Source organism: Stigmatopora argus, chromosome 1 (assembly GCF_051989625.1).
Source record: "Stigmatopora argus isolate UIUO_Sarg chromosome 1, RoL_Sarg_1.0, whole genome shotgun sequence".
NCBI lineage: Eukaryota > Metazoa > Chordata > Actinopteri > Syngnathiformes > Syngnathidae > Stigmatopora > Stigmatopora argus.
Genome location: NC_135387.1, coordinates 10,624,918 through 10,642,567, shown reverse-complemented (window position 1 = coordinate 10,642,567; position 17,650 = coordinate 10,624,918). Strand labels below are relative to the sequence as shown.

The 17,650-nt window shown below is 41.2% G+C and overlaps 2 protein-coding genes across 4 annotated transcripts; both read right to left on the bottom strand.

Annotated features, from left to right (window-relative positions):
• Positions 1-2,161: 2,161 nt before the first annotated feature.
• On the bottom strand, positions 2,162-6,384 carry LOC144070942 (tubulin alpha chain-like). Of its 2 annotated transcripts, XM_077595536.1 has the most exons (4): positions 6,215-6,384; positions 4,323-4,545; positions 3,527-3,675; positions 2,162-3,324 (listed from the first exon to the last, which is right to left on the bottom strand). In XM_077595536.1, the coding sequence occupies exons 1-4, from the start codon at positions 6,215-6,217 to the stop codon at positions 2,350-2,352; spliced, it is 1,350 nt and encodes a 449-aa protein (XP_077451662.1). In that variant the 5' UTR covers positions 6,218-6,384; the 3' UTR covers positions 2,162-2,349. The 2 variants fall into 2 exon arrangements, with proteins under 2 accessions (XP_077451662.1, XP_077451652.1); XM_077595526.1 differs by lacking the exon at positions 6,215-6,384 and having other exon boundaries at positions 4,323-4,551.
• Positions 6,385-10,886: 4,502 nt separating this feature from the next.
• On the bottom strand, positions 10,887-16,780 carry LOC144066200 (nuclear receptor subfamily 4 group A member 2-like). Of its 2 annotated transcripts, XM_077589685.1 has the most exons (7): positions 16,648-16,779; positions 15,760-16,565; positions 13,654-13,783; positions 13,407-13,564; positions 13,107-13,306; positions 11,672-11,850; positions 10,887-11,401 (listed from the first exon to the last, which is right to left on the bottom strand). In XM_077589685.1, exons 2-7 carry the CDS (start codon positions 16,558-16,560, stop codon positions 11,142-11,144), a joined length of 1,728 nt encoding a protein of 575 aa, XP_077445811.1. In that variant the 5' UTR covers positions 16,561-16,565; positions 16,648-16,779; the 3' UTR covers positions 10,887-11,141. The 2 variants fall into 2 exon arrangements, with proteins under 2 accessions (XP_077445811.1, XP_077445735.1); XM_077589609.1 differs by having other exon boundaries at positions 15,760-16,780.
• Between the last annotated feature and the right edge of the window lie 870 nt (positions 16,781-17,650).

The window sequence follows — 17,650 nt, the reverse complement described above, 5'->3', positions numbered from 1 at the left end:
ATTAACCTATAACCTCACCCTTACATTTTATAGAGAGATAAAGTTACAGAAAATGTACAGTTTAATCAGCCCTTTTAACGTAAATTTATATATCTTCAAGATCTAAATAAGGAAGTGTCTCATTGTGTTGTCAAATTATATTTTATGTTGATTGGTTAAAGTACAATATGGTGAATTTATTACAATTGTGTTGTAAATACAGTGAATTTGTGTTGTGTTTTTGATTGTTTGTTGAACACATCACTTACTGTACCCACACATAGAACACTGAACGTGAATGGGGTTGCCATCCGAATCACTCCGCTACTACAATCACAACTTTCACAACAAAGGCCAAATAAAAACAAGACAAATGTACATCTTACAAGCTCTATCAACAACAAAGGCACTAGAGGGTAAACTTGTGTTGTCACTAGCAAGGTAATATCTCACCACCCTCCTCTTGGATGGCATGTAGTATTTAAATCAGACCTGGGCAATTAATTCCACAAAGGGCTGCAGTGCATGCAGGTTTTCGTTCCAACCCATAAGAGGAAACCTTTACACCAAACTGGCATCTTAGAAGTGCAATCATTGGCTTGCAGTCAGGTGCTTCTTGTTTCAGCAGAAATCTAATTAGTTAAACTCTGTGCTGGATCAGTTGGAAGAAAAACCTGCACCCACAGCGGCCCTCGAGTACCAAAGTGCCCAGGTCTGATTTAAATGATGTGCTGACGAGATGTAACACAGGTGTGATGGAGGAGCTCCGCCCACCGCCACACACCTGGCCTCTGTAAGGGAAATACACAAGCAGGGCATCAGTATGTGACAGTCCAAGAGAAATAATTCACAAACTATTCATTCGTTTATTCATTTTCTGAACCACTTTACCCTCATTGGGTTCGCAGGGGGTGCTGGAGCCTATCCCAGCTGACTCCGGGCCAAAAGGCGGGGGACACCCTGAATCGGTGGCTAGCCGATTGAAGGGCATAAGGAGACAAACAACCATGCACACTCACACCCATACATAGGGGCAATTTAGAGTGTCCAATCAGCCGACCATGCATGTTTTTGGAATGTGTAAGGATACCAGAGTCCCCGAAGGAAACCCATGAAGGCCGGGGGAGAACATGCAAACTCCACACAGGTGGACCACCCTGGATTTGAAACCAGGACCCCAGAACTGTGAGGCCGACACGCTAACCACTCATGCGCCGGTCCACCCAATCACAAACTAACATTTTGCCAAATACAGTCCTTCATGACCTTTAGAACTGCTCCATCTGTGCAGCTTTCATCAGCTCCATCCAATTATTTGGACAGCATGAAGTTGTCCTACCGTGAGCAAAGACAGAAAATTCTGTTGTAGTATAATGAAGTACTATATTGTGTGAGGAGTTCAAAACTCTCTGATGGCTTTGCTTTGAAAAACCTAAATTCATCTTATGAGACACACCCCAAAGCCAGGTTATTTGTTTACATAATTTTACACAAATGTGTCAGGTTCCTTAGGTTATTGTTAAACCCTATAAATCACTGGTTTTGGGGGGAATCCTTTCATGTTCCAAACCAATAGAGCTTGGTTTAATATATATATATATATATATATATATATATATATATATATATATATATATATATATATATATATATATATATATATATATATATATATACCCACATGGCAAATGACCAAAGGCTACTGTAGATTTATGGGGGAAAATAGAGAATTGACTAAATTTGGACATGGTGTATAAACCACACTAGTGATAGTTTATTTTTAGACCGCTCAGAGGTAGGCCTCAAGGTCAAACTCGCTTTGTTCTCCTTCTTGGCGAGGACACAGACTGCGTTAGAACGGCATTTTGTATATATATATTCATATTCTAGGGAAGTATACAAGTCTTAAAGCCCATTTTTTTGTATTTTTACTCTCTGAGCTAATAAATAATGTAAAACTAATAGACATTGTCGGGAAGTTACCTGTAGTTCCCAGGTTAGCCAACAGAGGGCATGAGCACACTTTTTTAGTAGTAAATACAAGAGTTTATTAAAAAAAAAAGTTTACACTCTTTATGAATGATACTGAATTTTTATCTGACCTTATTTTTCCAACCGGGATACCTATCCTTGAGAATGGAATATTTATGTACATTCTTGTTGGAAACAACAGCAACAAAACCCCATTTTAACGGTTTTATTTGAAGACAGTACAAACACGTATCGCTCCAAAGAAGACTCAAGATTAAGAAAAGCAATTTGGTTTGAGGCCTTGCAGACTTTAGATCGCCATCTGTTTATTACTTGAAAATATACCAGCCTTTACAATGCGAGTCAGACATGAAGTAGCTCCATCTACGTCCTCCTTATCTAGTATTCCTCTCCATCTTCGGCTTCCTCCCACGAGTCGAGGCCCACCTCCTCGTAGTCCTTCTCTAGTGCAGCCATGTCTTCTCTGGCTTCGGAAAATTCTCCCTCCTCCATCCCCTCACCCACATACCAGTGCACAAAGGCCCTCTTGGCATACATCAGATCAAACTTGTGGTCCAGTCGTGCCCAAGCCTCAGCGATGGCGGTGGTGTTGCTCAGCATGCACACGGCCCTCTGGACCTTGGCCAGGTCTCCTCCAGGAACCACGGTGGGGGGCTGGTAGTTGATGCCTACCTTGAAGCCGGTGGGACACCAATCCACAAACTGAATGGAGCGCTTGGTTTTGATGTTGCTAATAGCCACATTCACGTCTTTGGGGACGACGTCGCCGCGGTACAGCAGACAGCAGGCCATGTACTTGCCGTGGCGAGGATCGCATTTCACCATCTGATTGGATGGCTCGAAACAGGAGTTGGTGATCTCCGCCACCGTCAGTTGCTCGTGGTACGCCTTCTCGGCAGAGATGACGGGGGCGTAGGTCGCTAGGGGAAAGTGGATGCGTGGGTAGGGCACCAGATTAGTTTGGAACTCAGTCAGGTCTACATTCAGAGCTCCATCAAAGCGCAGCGAGGCGGTGATGGAGGAGACGATCTGACTGATGAGCCGATTCAGGTTGGTGTACGAGGGACGGTCGATGTCTAGATTCCTACGGCAGATGTCGTAGATGGCCTCGTTGTCCACCATGAAGGCGCAGTCTGAGTGCTCCAGGGTGGTGTGTGTGGTCAGAATGGAGTTGTACGGCTCCACCACAGCGGTCGAGACCTGAGGAGCTGGATAAATGGCAAACTCCAGCTTGGATTTTTTTCCAAAGTCTACTGAAAGACGCTCCATTAGGAGAGAGGTGAAGCCAGAACCAGTTCCTCCTCCAAAGGAGTGGAACACCAAGAAACCCTGGAGGCCAGTACACTGGTCAGACTGAAAGAGAAGAGACAATTACAATTAACAATTTTCTCTGAAGTTTTTTCCCCTCTATTGATGATAGGAAATTAGGGAAATTTGACTTTTGAACTGATATTATCCAAAAATGGTGGGAAAGAAAATGTCCGATAAGACCCGTATTCAAGGGATAGAACTAGTAACTCTGGTTACTGTTTGGAAATGCTTTGCGTCAACTCACCAATTTTCGGATCCTGTTCAGTACTGAATCAATGTGTTCCTTCCCAACTGTGTAGTGGCCACGGGCATAGTTGTTGGCAGCATCCTCCTTCCCAGAAATGAGCTGCTCTGGATGGAACAACTGACGATATGTGCCTGAGCGAACCTCATCTGCAAGATAGTTTGAAGATTAAAAAACAGCAAATAATGCATTGGCCAACTTGAAATCCTTCCACTTTTCTTTGTTAAATAGATAAATGAAATCAGGTAAAAAAGATTGGTTTTTGAAATGTATTTTAAGTATTAATTCATTGGTTGCTATTGACAGCAATAGACGTCAGAGTTAAGGGCCACAAACAACAAAATAATACAAAACTATAAAGATTTTCTAATATCTATATATACTAATATCTACAGTACTGAAATAAATCTACACAACTTTCTACTTTTGGTTGCACACATTCTCAGATTTTGACCTCTAAGATAATGAGGTGATGTTTAAGTGATTAGCTCAATCTAGTGTTAAAGCTGAGAAGTGCAATGTAGGCTGGATTTAAGCCTCTTATGCATGCCATATTCATTTTCATTATTTTCTGCAGGCCAATAAAAACTGGGCATTGGGTCAGTGTTAAAAATAATAAAAAAATGCTTCTAGCAACCATAAGTCCTGTGTATTTGTTCTTCAAACAAATGTGACAACAAATACTTTTTAAAAATCAAACAATATTCTACAAGCTGACTACAACTTTGACTAATATCAAATTCAGTCAGTACAGTCGGCTATCACATTCAGCTACTTCAATGAAAGTCCAACTCACCGATGACGGTGGGCTCCAGGTCGACAAATATGGCCCGGGGCACGTACTTGCCGCTGCCGGTCTCACTAAAAAATGTGGTGAAGGAATCATCAGAGACTCCCGCGGGCCTGGTTTCGGGCATGTGGCCGTCGGGCTGGATTCCGTGCTCCAGACAGTACAGCTCCCAGCAGGTGTTGCCCATCTGGACGCCAGCCTGACCCACATGGATGGAGATACACTCACGCTGCATGGGATGAAGGAAAGAAAACACTTAACATGGGCACAAATTCCATTTTGTTCCGAGCCAGACAGACCATTTCTGTGTGTATCCTGGCAATCAAAAGTAGTTGGAACCTGAACTAAATAAGCGAGGTGGTGATTAGCACATATGGCAATGTGGCCCCACGATCTCACACCCTGCTCAAGAATTTTCAAGTTTTTTTTTTTTTTAAAGCTAGGGAAGAGAAGGAAGTGGGAGGGAGCACGCTGCGATTTACAAGTCAAGTCTCATCGTTGTGCAGTAGTTTGGCCTAAAGCACTCAGTCTATGACTCAGGATATTTAATGAGCTCAAACAAGTTTTCTTTGGGTTAATATTATCAAAACTCCTGAGCGGCATTTTGTTCAAGTGCTCTGTATGCACCTCTCTATCAACATTATGAAATTTTCCCCTCGTGACTTCATTTTCTTTGGAGGGGGATGGGACGTGACTCATGGGTATGTTTGTGTTGTTGGGAAATTCCTCTCTCTCACTCCAACCCACTCTCTCTAGCCCTCTGCAGATAGTCAAGCCTAAAACATGTCCACAATGAGACTCATTGTGTTTTTCCACTGATGCTACAACTGCGTCACTGGCTGTCTGGTGCGCTTCCAATGCTTACAGTACAGAATCACTTGAGGTGTTTTGTTTTGCATTCCCTAACCTTGACCTTTGACCCTCCCTTGTCCCCCCCAATAGGGGCTTGCTAAGTATGGAGACAGCAGTCAGCATAGCTATTTTGAGGGATTCATTCAGCAGCTGCCTCCCATATGGATGCCATTATCATAAACATCCACACATCCCTAATACACGAACAACATTAACATGTTGAAGAGAACTCTGGAACAATGTAATAGAATGTTATTGTGTCATGTAGAACCTAAATGATTAAAACAAAAATGGTCCTCCTACGACATCAACATGTTTTCATATCTAATTAGATCAAACTGCAAAAAACTCTAAAATACAGTGAGTAAATTTACTGAAAACACGTCGTGTGAAGGTGCATATTGAAAAAATAAATGCGTTTGAAGGTCTCCTCACAATATGGAGAAAATATGCTAGTTCAGTTCCATTCGTCAGTTAGTGACGCCACACACCATTTCTCGACATGTTGTATCCTGAATGACCAAGCAGGAAGTGCCAGCTGCTCAAAATTGCACCAATCAACGCTCTGTCTCAACAAGCTGTTACAACACACCCCGATTCCGCCAAAAGTTGACAGTAGTAGTTCCCTGACCAGGCCTGGCCAACTAATAGTGCACAAAGGATTTAAGACTCTAAGTGTTTACGATATCAACCCTAATCTGCATTCGACCAAAATAATTTGCATTTGTTTTTGGAAACTATATATATATTAAGCTTAAAAAGATTTGAAAACCTCTCGGCCTATAGAAGCCACATCAGCATTCCCCGCCAGAAAGACACGCACATAAACCCTTTTATCAGGCCTCTAGGCCCCATATGGAAAGTGTTAACCTTCAGTAAAAGCCACAGTCACATGCCTGGAGGCCCCTTTCCACTACTTTGCCTCCATTTCTTTTCCACTTCTAGCACATTTGTATTCTGAGAGTGAGCTGATTTAGTTGCCAGAGAAAAAAAAGTACAGTCTAACAACACAGAAGATTCACAATAGTAACAATCTTAAAACTCACCATTCTGATGTTTGCAGTGTCCTTATTTTTTGGAAAAGAATTTAAAACCAGATGATCCTCACAGTGCACCTATAATGAGATCTCTGTGAGTAAAGTCCATTCGGTCTGTCAAACACATACTTTTATAACTGACAAAGTAGGAGGAGGAAGAGGTGGAGCCAGAAGTTGAATTTCCACCCAGTTTGGCTTCCACCACGAGAGGAGACTTCCTGCATTTCCTTTTCAGACCAAAAGCAAAGGGGCCTCATTTGCGGATGACTTTGCTCATAGCTAGCACAGTTTAAACAGTTGACAAGTATGACGCCAGTATTTTGCCATAATACATTTGTGAATTGGAAGAAAATTTGGACAGTAACATTTTTGACTATCACTCTCCCTCGTTTAACCCAGTATGCATATGATATCTTTTTTTTTTTTCATTTTCTTTCCTAATTTAGATAAGAAATTTTGTCTCAGGGCTTCTTGCAGGCATTGTGTTTAGTAACATAGTAGCCAGACAAATGGTTTAATAGGACCCTACGAGCGCAAGAGCACGGTGACCAGTACAGGGTTTACCCCACTTCTTGCCCATGATTAGTGGAGATCCAGCCCCCCTCACGACTCTTGTGACAATTAACACTAGGAATTTGTGTGAAATTGAGCTGTGTTAATGTCACAGATATGTGATTAAGTAACAGTCAGTTTAGAAAAGTGGACAATATGTCATTTGAAGCTTTGATTCTCAAAACGAGGGTTCGATCCTAGGTCCTGACCTTCCTGTGTGGAGTTTGCATGTTCTCCCCGGGCTTGTGTTGGTTTTCTCCAGGTACTCCAGTTTCCTCGCACATCCCAAAAATATTCAGGATAGGATGGTTGAACCCTCTAAATTGCCCCTAGCTATGATTGGTTGTCCATCTCCTTGTGCCATGTATTTGGCTGGCCACCAATTCTGGGCGTCCCACCCTGGTGCCCGTAGCTACCCGGGATAGACTCCAGCACCTCCTGCAACCCCGGTGAGGATAAGCGGTTTGGATAATGAATGGATGACTATATTTTTTCCATTGATATTCAAACCGATCTAAACTAAGCTTTGATAGTTTACTACCTATTATTGATTAATATTGGGAGCCTTGTAATATCAGTTGTTGTCAACAGATAGCGCCATCGTCATTTTGTTTCTCAGGCTCCAATCGGTTTGCCCCATGTCTCTCAATGTATGGTATGAAAAGAAATGTATATATTTTTAAATTATAAATGCTATATACAGTTGTGGTCAAAAGTTTACATACACTTGTGAAGAACATAATATCATGGTTCTCTTGAGTTTCCAGTTATTTCTACAACTCTGATTTTTCTCTCATAGAGTGATTGGAACAGATATTTCTTTGTCACAAAAAACATTCATGAAATTTGGTTCTTTTATGACTTTATTATGGGTGAACAGAAAAAAAAGATCAAATCTGCTGGGTCAAAAATATACATACAGCAGCGCTAATATTTGGTAACATGTCCCTTGGCCATTTTCACTTCAATTAGGCGCTTTTGGTAGCCATCCACAAGCTTCTGGCAAGCTTCTGGTTGAATCTTTGACCACTCCTCTTGGCAGAATTGGTGCAGTTCAGTTAAATTTGATGGCTTTCTGACATGGACTTGTTTCTTCAGCATTGTCCACAAGTTCTCAATGGGGTTTAAGTCAGGACTTTGGGAAGGCCATTCGAAAACCTTAATTCTGGCCTGATTTAGCCATTCCATTACCACTTTTAATGTGTGTTTGGGGTCATTGTCCTGTTGGAAAACCCAACTGCGCCCAAGACCCAATCTTCGGGCTGATGACTTTAGGTTATCTTGAAGAATTTGAAGGTAATCCTCCTTCTTCATTATCCCATTTACTCTCTGTAAAGCACCAGTTCCATTGGCAGCAAACAACCCCACAGCATAATACTAACACCACCATGCTTGACTGTAGACATGGTCTACTTGGGGTTAAAGGCCTCACCTTTTCTCCTCCAAACATATTGCTGGGCATTGTGGCCAAACAGCTCGATTTTTGTTTCGTCTGACCACAAAACTTTCCTCCAGAAGGTCTTATCTTTGTCCATGTGATCAGCAGCAAACTTCAGTCGAGCCTTAAGGTGCCGCTTTTGGAGCAAGGGCTTCCTTCTTGCATGGCAGCCTCAATCCATAGAGATGCAAAACACGCTTGACTGTGGACACTGACACCTGTGTTCCAGCAGCTTATAATTCTTGGCAGATCTGCTTTTTGGTGATTCTCGGTTGAATCTTCATCCTTTTGACCAATTTTCTCTCCGCAGCAGGTGATAGCTTGCGTTTTCTTCCTGACCGTGGCAGTGACAAAACAGTGCCATGCACTTTATACTTACAAACAATTGTTTGCACTGTTGCTCTTGGGACCTGCAGCTGCTTTGAAATGGCTCCAAGTGACTTTCCTGACTTGTTCAAGTCAAAGATTCGCTTTTTCAGATCCATGCTGAGCTCCTTTGACTTTCCCATTGTAGCGTTTGTGGGCGTTTGCATCCAATGAGCCCTATTTAAATGGCCTCAGAAGTCACCAGCTGTAGTCACTCATAATCACTCACAAGAAGTTAAGAGGCCATGCTATGAAGCTCATTTCACTGATACAACTTTCTAAGTCACCAAAATTGCTAATTCGTGTTGCTGTATGTATATTTTTGACCCAGCAGATTTGATCACTTTTTTCTGTTCACCCATAATAAAGTCATAAAATAACCACACTTCATAAATGTTTTTTGTGACAAAGAAGTATCTGTTCCAATCACTCTATCAGAGAAAAATCAGAGTTGTAGAAATAACTGGAAACTCAAGAGAGCCATGACATTATGTTCTTCACAAGTGTATGTAAACTTTTGACCACAACTGTATATGCTATATAATAGATAAAGAGTTCCATACCTTGTCGATCACTTTGTGCAGGGATGAAGAATTTGGCTGGTGACCTTTGGAAGGTCTGCCATAGCTTCTCCAACTGTGAATGGAAGCATCCTGATAATCCTCAAACAAACTATTTTACCCAGTCCAGACTTTATCCCCTGGTTTCCTCTTCAAACGCACCCCTGAGTGTTTTTTCTCTGAAAGAAATGATTGTTTTGTGATAAGAAATTAGTTTATCCATCCTCCTCTTTCAAATCCAGAGATTACCTTTCCCTTTTCAAGTATTTATTTCTCATTTTCTACTGAAAAACAAAGAAACAAATCTCCCGCACTGGAATAATTATCACCGGTGAGTTTATTAGCTTCAGGTGTAAGTGAGCGATTTGGGGAGATTTCCAGTCTCTCGGGAGACTCTTGTATTCTATAATCCGATCCATTGATTCAAGTGTTTGGACCCCTACTGGGTCACAATTTGAGAGACCCATTGAAGGATATTCCATTGAAAATGAAACTCTCCCAATTATTATTTGGTTTTTTGAAGTAGCCACTTCATCTTAAACCACTAATCAACTGAAATCCATTTTAAATTTGTTAAACTAATATGGTGCTTTGAAGACATCGAAATTAAGATGCAAAAGCAAAATACCTCTTCTTTGTTCTTAAAAAGTGCTAAAGCTATAATATAGCTATGAATATATTATCATAAATCCATAATTATTATGTTTATTGCTAGAAGACATACAGCAATAGAGGTAGGATGGATGCATCTTTGGCGTGTTTGCTGGTCAACAAATGCACATGCACTCCCCTCAACATTCTATGCACTTGATCAGTAATTCGTTCTAATCTGTGATAAATTACATGTTAAAAGTCATCAGGGGTCTGGGCCTTTTGACCCATCAGCGGTGGTCTGGTGCTCGGGGGCTCTGTGTTGCCACTGATAAGGCTTTGAGCTGTAGTGATGCTGGATGGATGCAGAGATGAAAGTGAGCACTCACCAATTGATGAAATATTATTTGATGTTGCTGTGCGGCCATTAGATGGCCTGAGGGCCCCGAAGGCTCTGCGTTCGAAAGCATCCCAGAAGTAAAGAAAAACTTTTTTCCAGGAAGTTCTCATTCTCCAGTTGAGGAAAATGGGAATCTGGCATTAGATTGAGACCTTAAATGGAGACTCATCTAATACTGAAACTAAGTCTAGTCAAGTTTATTTATACAGCCTTAATCACATATCGCTCAAAGACTGTCAATGTGACTGACTTTCATCTTATCCCACCAGGGGTCGCCACAGAGAAATAATCGATACTAGATAAAATTGCAATAGTACCTGCAACATCTAGTGGCGTACACAATCAATATGTATATAATATCACATCCTGAAACAAAAAGATACTGTTTTTACAGGAAGACACATTTGAAATGTGGCTATTAAAGAAACAACTCCATTGCTAATACTTGAACTATTTCCAGCAGTCACTATTGATTCTGATGGTTTACATTCAGATGATCTAATCTAATCTAATCTAACCTAATGTAATAGAATTGTGTACTGCTCCACTCATTGGGGGCAGGTCACGTCATCTAGTAGTATAGTAAAATGCTAAATTTTATGTTTTCTCTCAGCCGTTTATTAAATGATTGACTGAGAGGGCCCCTTTCTTTATTTCTCTGACATTGTGCTGATCTTTTGTCAGACCTTTTGCACCTGTTCTGATCTGAAGTGAGGGAGTCCAGCAATTGTCAAATATTATTTATTGAAACAAACTTGGCAATGACAAGACAAAACAAATAAATTTACATTCACGAGAAGACACGAAATAGGATGTTCAGATTGATATTGACAAGACAATTGTGAATTAGCAAATGTATTAAAAAATAATGTTTGTTGGATAAAAATCACCATTCATTGGAATTCAAATTTCACATTTAGAGGAAAGTACAATTCAACAGGAAATGTTGTGTGCTGGATTCTTAAATAAATCTTTACTTGACGCAGAACAAACTTCTCACAATGTCCTTGAATGAGCCCTCTGGGGTTTTCAAAAAGGTAACGTGTCGAGGAATAACTTATCTATTATTGCAGGTGGCGGCACCAGATCCTCCAGCTTTAAATAAAAAATCCTTTGTAGGCCTTGAACGCACAGAGTGCGCAGCTCAGGAAGCTTTTCCACCAGTCTAAACAAATGATTTGACCATGTGTTTGAGTCTCTCTCTGTGTGTAGACTGCCCTCCTTTAGACATTTGACAATGCTACTCTGCAGTTCCTCCACCTTCCTTGGATCCTTCAGTCCGTGCCGCTCTGTCCAACAACATAGATCATTCATTTATATATACATATATATATATATATATATATATATATATATATATATATATATATATATATATATATATATATATATATATATATATATATAGTGTATATATATATATATATATATATATATATATATATAGTGTATATATATATATATATATAATATTATATATATATATATATAGTGTATATATATATATCTATATATATATATATTTAGATATATCGATGAAGAAGAATGGGACGTCTCACCGGTGACTAGGGCAAGAACACATATGCAGGAGAAGGTAGCCACATCCAGATTCATCTTGTGAAGGTTGGTAGAGAACTCCACAATGCTGTCAATCCATTCACCGAACCCCCGCTGACATTGAAGGCGGTGCCACACAGAGCCATCGCAGAATACTAGCTTCCCTTCAACAGGGTTGGATCTGAAACAAAGCAAAACCTTATCCTGCATGGTTGATTTATTGGGTGCCATTGACATCCAATCCATTTTGACTGGGAGGAGGCGCAAAATAGAATGAGCCGCAACACACACATAGTTTTCGTTTTTGTGGGCCTCTTATTACAGAAAAGTAAAGGGAAAACAAGCATTTTTCAATTATTGTTGTTTTTGTTTTCTTTTTTATGTATGTCAACAAAAACGAAATCAATTATCTTCCATTTCATAATTCAGTAATGGCTGTGGTAAAATAGGAAACTCACCTTTATTCCTTATTGTATTAAGAGTTCATCTGACACGAGATCGGAAATAAAATACACAGCCATAATTTGTTTCCCCAAGTTCACGTTCCATGACCCAGGAGACGTTCATTTTTTTGCTGTACCTCTTCAATAGAGCACTTTTGCCCCCAATAGTGTTAATACTATACTATTAGCGAATAGTACATACATAAAGGCCAAAAGTTACATAGGCACTAGATTATGTTTCAGCGACATTGTCAGTGGTAGACATCCAATCTATTTTGATTGGGAGGACCAATGAAGGCTGCCAGCACTTCTCAGTCAAGTTGACTAAGGGTGTTTATTGCTGTTATTGGCGGCCAGTGAGTTACAGGCTAATGGATCGATCTGGTTGTATCAATAGAACCTGAGTGAATCAAAATGCAGGCACATAATTCTTTGATATCATCACAGACCGTGTGCGGTCGTTTGGTCGCCGGTCTTTTGGTCGCTGCCTTTAGGTCGCCGGACTTTTGGTCGCAGTCTTTTGGTCGCCCGGACCCAAACAACGGGCGACCAAAAGACCGACAACAAAACAAGGTAAAACAACACGGTCTACGCATCCATAAAAGACAACAATGGCCCTGAGCAGTTTCACTGAGCGGACGTGTGAGTGTATAAGAGTTTGCATGTACATGAGTTGTCCCCTTAGGAAGGGACGTCAGTCAGGGTCTTAACAAGTTCTCCAACAAAACACAATAAAAGTACGGGAAATTTGGAGCTTTTCTTTAGCCTAATAATTACTAGGGCATTAAGTATGACTAAATAATAATTCGCAGTTTGTATTTAGGGAATTTGAGCAACGATTTAAATGGTAATTATCAATAAACTTCCGGGCGACCAAAAGACCGGCGACCAAAAGACTGGCGACCAAAAGCCCGGCGACCAAACGACCGAGTACCATCACAGACAATTCAAATATATGAATGACTTGAAATTTTAGGAAGTAATCTCTGTTTACCTGTACGACAGCCGTAACACGAAAAGCTCCAAGAATGATGAATAGAACAAGATGTCTTGGTCATGCTTAGGCAAAGAGACAAATCCAGGTATCTTCAGCGCCCATGCCAGAATCACTTCCATTGATCTGGTCAGAAGGTCGTAAAATTGCCGCACATGCTGAGCATCATCTCCTGAAGGGCTTTCTAGACCTTCGTGAAACTCCGGAAGGCCACGAAAAATAAAAACGTATGGTAAGTGTTCTATGGAGTTAAAGCTCCTTCTGATATTAAGAACATTTTTTTTTTTTTTTTTTTTATACTTTTGAGTAATCAAGCCGTGAGGATGAAGGGTTGGACTCCACGTGTGCTTTGACGAGGGAACTGAGCAACGAATTGAACTGTGAGGAGGAGTCAGGAAGCCCTTTTGGTTTGGAGGGAAGGCGACCTCTGCGACCTTTTAGGCTGTCAGTCCGCACCACTGAATGACATAAGGAGCCCCCACCCCAAAAAGACTGTAAAAAATAATGTCACAGTTTAGGAAACTGTTTGACAGCATTCAAATATTACCTTCTTTGACCATTCCCACTGCAAGGCATTTCTGGAAGCGACAGTGTTGGCATCGGTTCCTCCGGCGCTTGTCGACTGGACAACTCTTGGCTGCCAAACACACATACTTGGCATTTTTCTGCACTGTGCGCTGGAGGAGGATTACAATATTCAGTCACTGTACAAAAGTTCTATTGACAAAGACATGAGGTGGAAACACTGAAACATTTCAGAAACAGACTCAGAAAGAAACGTGAGCATCAATGTTCCACTGATTTTGAGGTGCTAAGATACTCAAAATTCCATTAAGTGGAAAGGCTCTTTGAAAATCAGGAGCAGTTTTCTTGGTCCTGGGGGCTCTGTGAGGTGCTGCAAAGCATTCAATTTGCAGACTGGCCAGTCTGGGTAAATACAGGGTCATGGCCATTCATAATTGCAGCAATTGTCCTGGGAATCTTTATCAAAGAGGGAAGAAGAAGGTTTCTGATTCACAGCACGTCGATGGCGACTTTCAAACAAGGCATTTGGCCCTGTGAACGCTAAGGTCAGGAGGTCAAAAGCAGGCATGTGAGTAATCCATCTATCCATTTTTTACTCCTTAAGCTGTTCAGGGTCATGGGTGAGCTGAAGCCTATCACAGCTGACTTTTACTGCAGGTGAGCTCTACCCTTGACTGAGAACATATCAGCACATCAGAGCATATATAGATACACAAAAAAGGTTTGCAACTCAGTTTTGCGTGTAAGGAAAAATTTGGAGTTTCCAAATGAACGAATTTGCATGATTTATGGAAATAGAAACACATTATGAACATAGAAAGGTCAGAGAAGTGTGCTCTTCAAACACCCAACAATCCTGCTGGCAGACATTAAGAAATGAGCATCACAATGCAGGCTTAAGGCTAAATAACAAAGCGCTGGTTGAAATGTGTTTATTTAGTGACATCATGTGCATTACATGGATTTATGTATTTCTAATCAATTCACACTGAAACAAAAATAACGAAAAATGTATCTTTGTAGATTACAGCTCACTTCCAACTTTTCCACTTCGCTCAACAAATGCTAATCCAGTAAAACAATGGTAGACAATAGTCTACCTCTCAGTTTGATACTCATTGTCCAAGCAAGAAGTTATTATGTATATAGTAAACATCTTGTGGCCTGTCATCAGTAACTTTTTTTCTTGGATTAAATTTTTAAACATTACCTTTGTGTGGCTTACTACTTTTAATAAAAGTGTATATTTTTTTCCTAATATACATACAGCTTTTCAATGACTGAAAATACAAATTGTGATTTGTAATACCTACCCTTAAAATTACTTTCTTTGACTGATATCTCAACAGTTTTTTAAATAACCTTCTGATTGTTTTTGTATTTGTATCATTAGCCCTTATCGTGACCGGACGTTTCGTTGCGCCAGAACTTATAGAGCTACAAATGCGACTTTGGATAACTCTGGTGTTCCCCACTGTTCTCTGTGTCTAAAGCTTTTCAAAATACTATACTGGGTATGATTCTTACATGTTGATTTAACAAAATAATAACAGTTATACATCTAGTAACCAAACAAGGCTCTGCCTTTCACGGATATTGGGTTTATTTGGCTATATGTTTAGGACAAGGGGGCAAACATGGGGCTCTGTGCTTCTTATCATATTTTGTATATGCTGTCTCTTTGCCTCATATTTTATTCTTGCCTAAAACACACTCAAATTCATCGGTGCCCATGAAAAATAGATCATAAATTATATCTAAAATCTAATTTGTCAGATAGGATTGTTGTTTTGTAAGGGGAATAAAGTGTTATAATAATACATAATAATCATAATAATCGTGATATTTTAATAATAATGGATAATTATGGTGAATAACATGGTTTTAATTATGTTTTTGTGTGTGTCAGTCTATTTTGGCAGGTCATTGCGTAGTGTGACTCTTTGACTCTAACAGTTGATTTTTTTTGCTCTGTGTCTAACTAGTTTAGGACCATTATCTTTGAAGCATGAATACTGGTGACACATGGATAGAGAAGTATTGTAAGCAACCTATACATAGCACCTCCTTGTACATATACTACATATTTTATTTCACATATATGTATGTGTGTGGTCAAAGAACCCACCTTGAAGAAACCTTTGCAGCCCTCGCAGGTCCGCACTCCATAATGCTGGCAGGCTGCATTGTCCCCGCACACCGCGCACAAACCCTCCGCGCTCAGTCGTCCTCGGTCGGGGGCGCACGTGGGGTTACCGAAGTGGTCCATGAACTGCTGACTGTGAGCCAGCTGGAGAGGGTGAAAAGCCGCACACGTCTGCTTACCCAGTCCAGAACGGCAAAGAAGCCCAGGAGTGTCCAGCGCTTCAAAAGCGTCAAATTTCATCGGAGCGCACGCGGAAAAGTTGGGATTGCCTTCCTGAGGATGTTTGATGGAAAAGAGGGAGAATGTGGAGAAGGCGTTTTTCCTCTGCGCCGCTACTAAATACTCTTGACGGAAGAGAGAACTGTGCGCGTCCTCCCACGTTGCTCTTGGTGGAGTTTGGAAGTTGGGCGTGATGGGCGCGCGCGAGGATGGATAATAATAAACGGAACTCGCAGAGGACAACAAATCGGCCGCATGCAGGTGCTGTTGCTGCTGGGTGGACTGGAAGCGAGCTGGGAATCCACGCGCATCCTCCGCCTTGACGCACGATGACATCTCCCCGTGAAGCGGCATTTGGAAGAGACACTGGGACTTGGCGTCATAGCTACAAGCGTAAGCATCTGCGCTGGGCGATGTGGCTGATATTTCACTGTTGGCAAGGTCCATGCTGAACTTGAGGAACTCTGGCGAGAGGAGGTCACAGCTCGGCTCTCCTCCTGCGCTTTGAGACGCCGGGCTGGCTCCTGGAGGAGAGGAGCTGCACTGGGTCTGCACACATGGCATGGTCACTGCAATCGGACCAAAAATGATGCTTATATGACCATAGGCAAATAGAGCTTCACTTCCTATTTTTCTGGAAATGGCCTGTACCTTAGACATTCATCCAGGATGCTGCTAAAGAGATGCGTAGAGATCATCAAGTGCTCTTGCTGGTTGGAAAGGTGAAGAAATGGCTCCCAGTGCTTCGCACTCCAAGGCTTGACACTCACAATGTGCTTTTGTTTATGTGCTGTGTCTACCAAAACCATCATGCAGAGAGAGAGAGGGGGCGGTCTCTCTACTTTGCACCCACGGTGGGGGCCCACCAGGGCTTTGTGCAGGCACTGTACTTGGTAACATAGTAGCCAGATACTACATGGTTTAATAGGACCCTACGAGTGCAAGAGCACAGCGACCAGTTCAGGGTTTACCCCACTTCTTGCCCATGATTAGTGGAGATCCAGATCCCATCGCGACTGTCGTGAGGATTAACAGTAGGGATTTGTGTGAAATTGTGCTGTGTTAATGTCACAGATATGTGATTAAGTAACAATCAGTTTAGAAAAGTGGAGAATATGTCATTTGATTCTCAAAACGAAGGTTCGATCCCAGGTCCTGACCTTCCTGTGTGGATTTTGCATGTTCTCCCTGGACTTGTGTGGGTTTTCTCCAGCTACTCCACTTGACTCTCACATCCTAAAAATATGCAGGATAGGATGGCAGAGCCCTCTAAATTGCCCCAAGTTATGATTGGTTGTCCATTTCCTTGCGCCCTGCGATTGGCTGGCCACCAATTCAGTCTGTCCCCTGTCTGGTCTCCATAGTTGGCTGGGATAGGCTCCAGCACCCCCTGCGACCCTTGTGAGGATAAGCAGTACGGAACATGAATGAATGTTGTATTGTAGTTGTATTTGGTATATTTTTAAAAATATTTTTAATCAATTCCAGCTGTCAGTCCCCTGGTTGAATTTTAATTTGGATCAAATAAAGAGGACAATATATTGAGTTGAAAATGGTCTCTCTTTAAAAAAATACAACAAAATAAATCCAAGGCGCGGTGCATAAATCATTTGAAATCAGTCACTTTAAATGAATAATCTTATTGTTACCATTG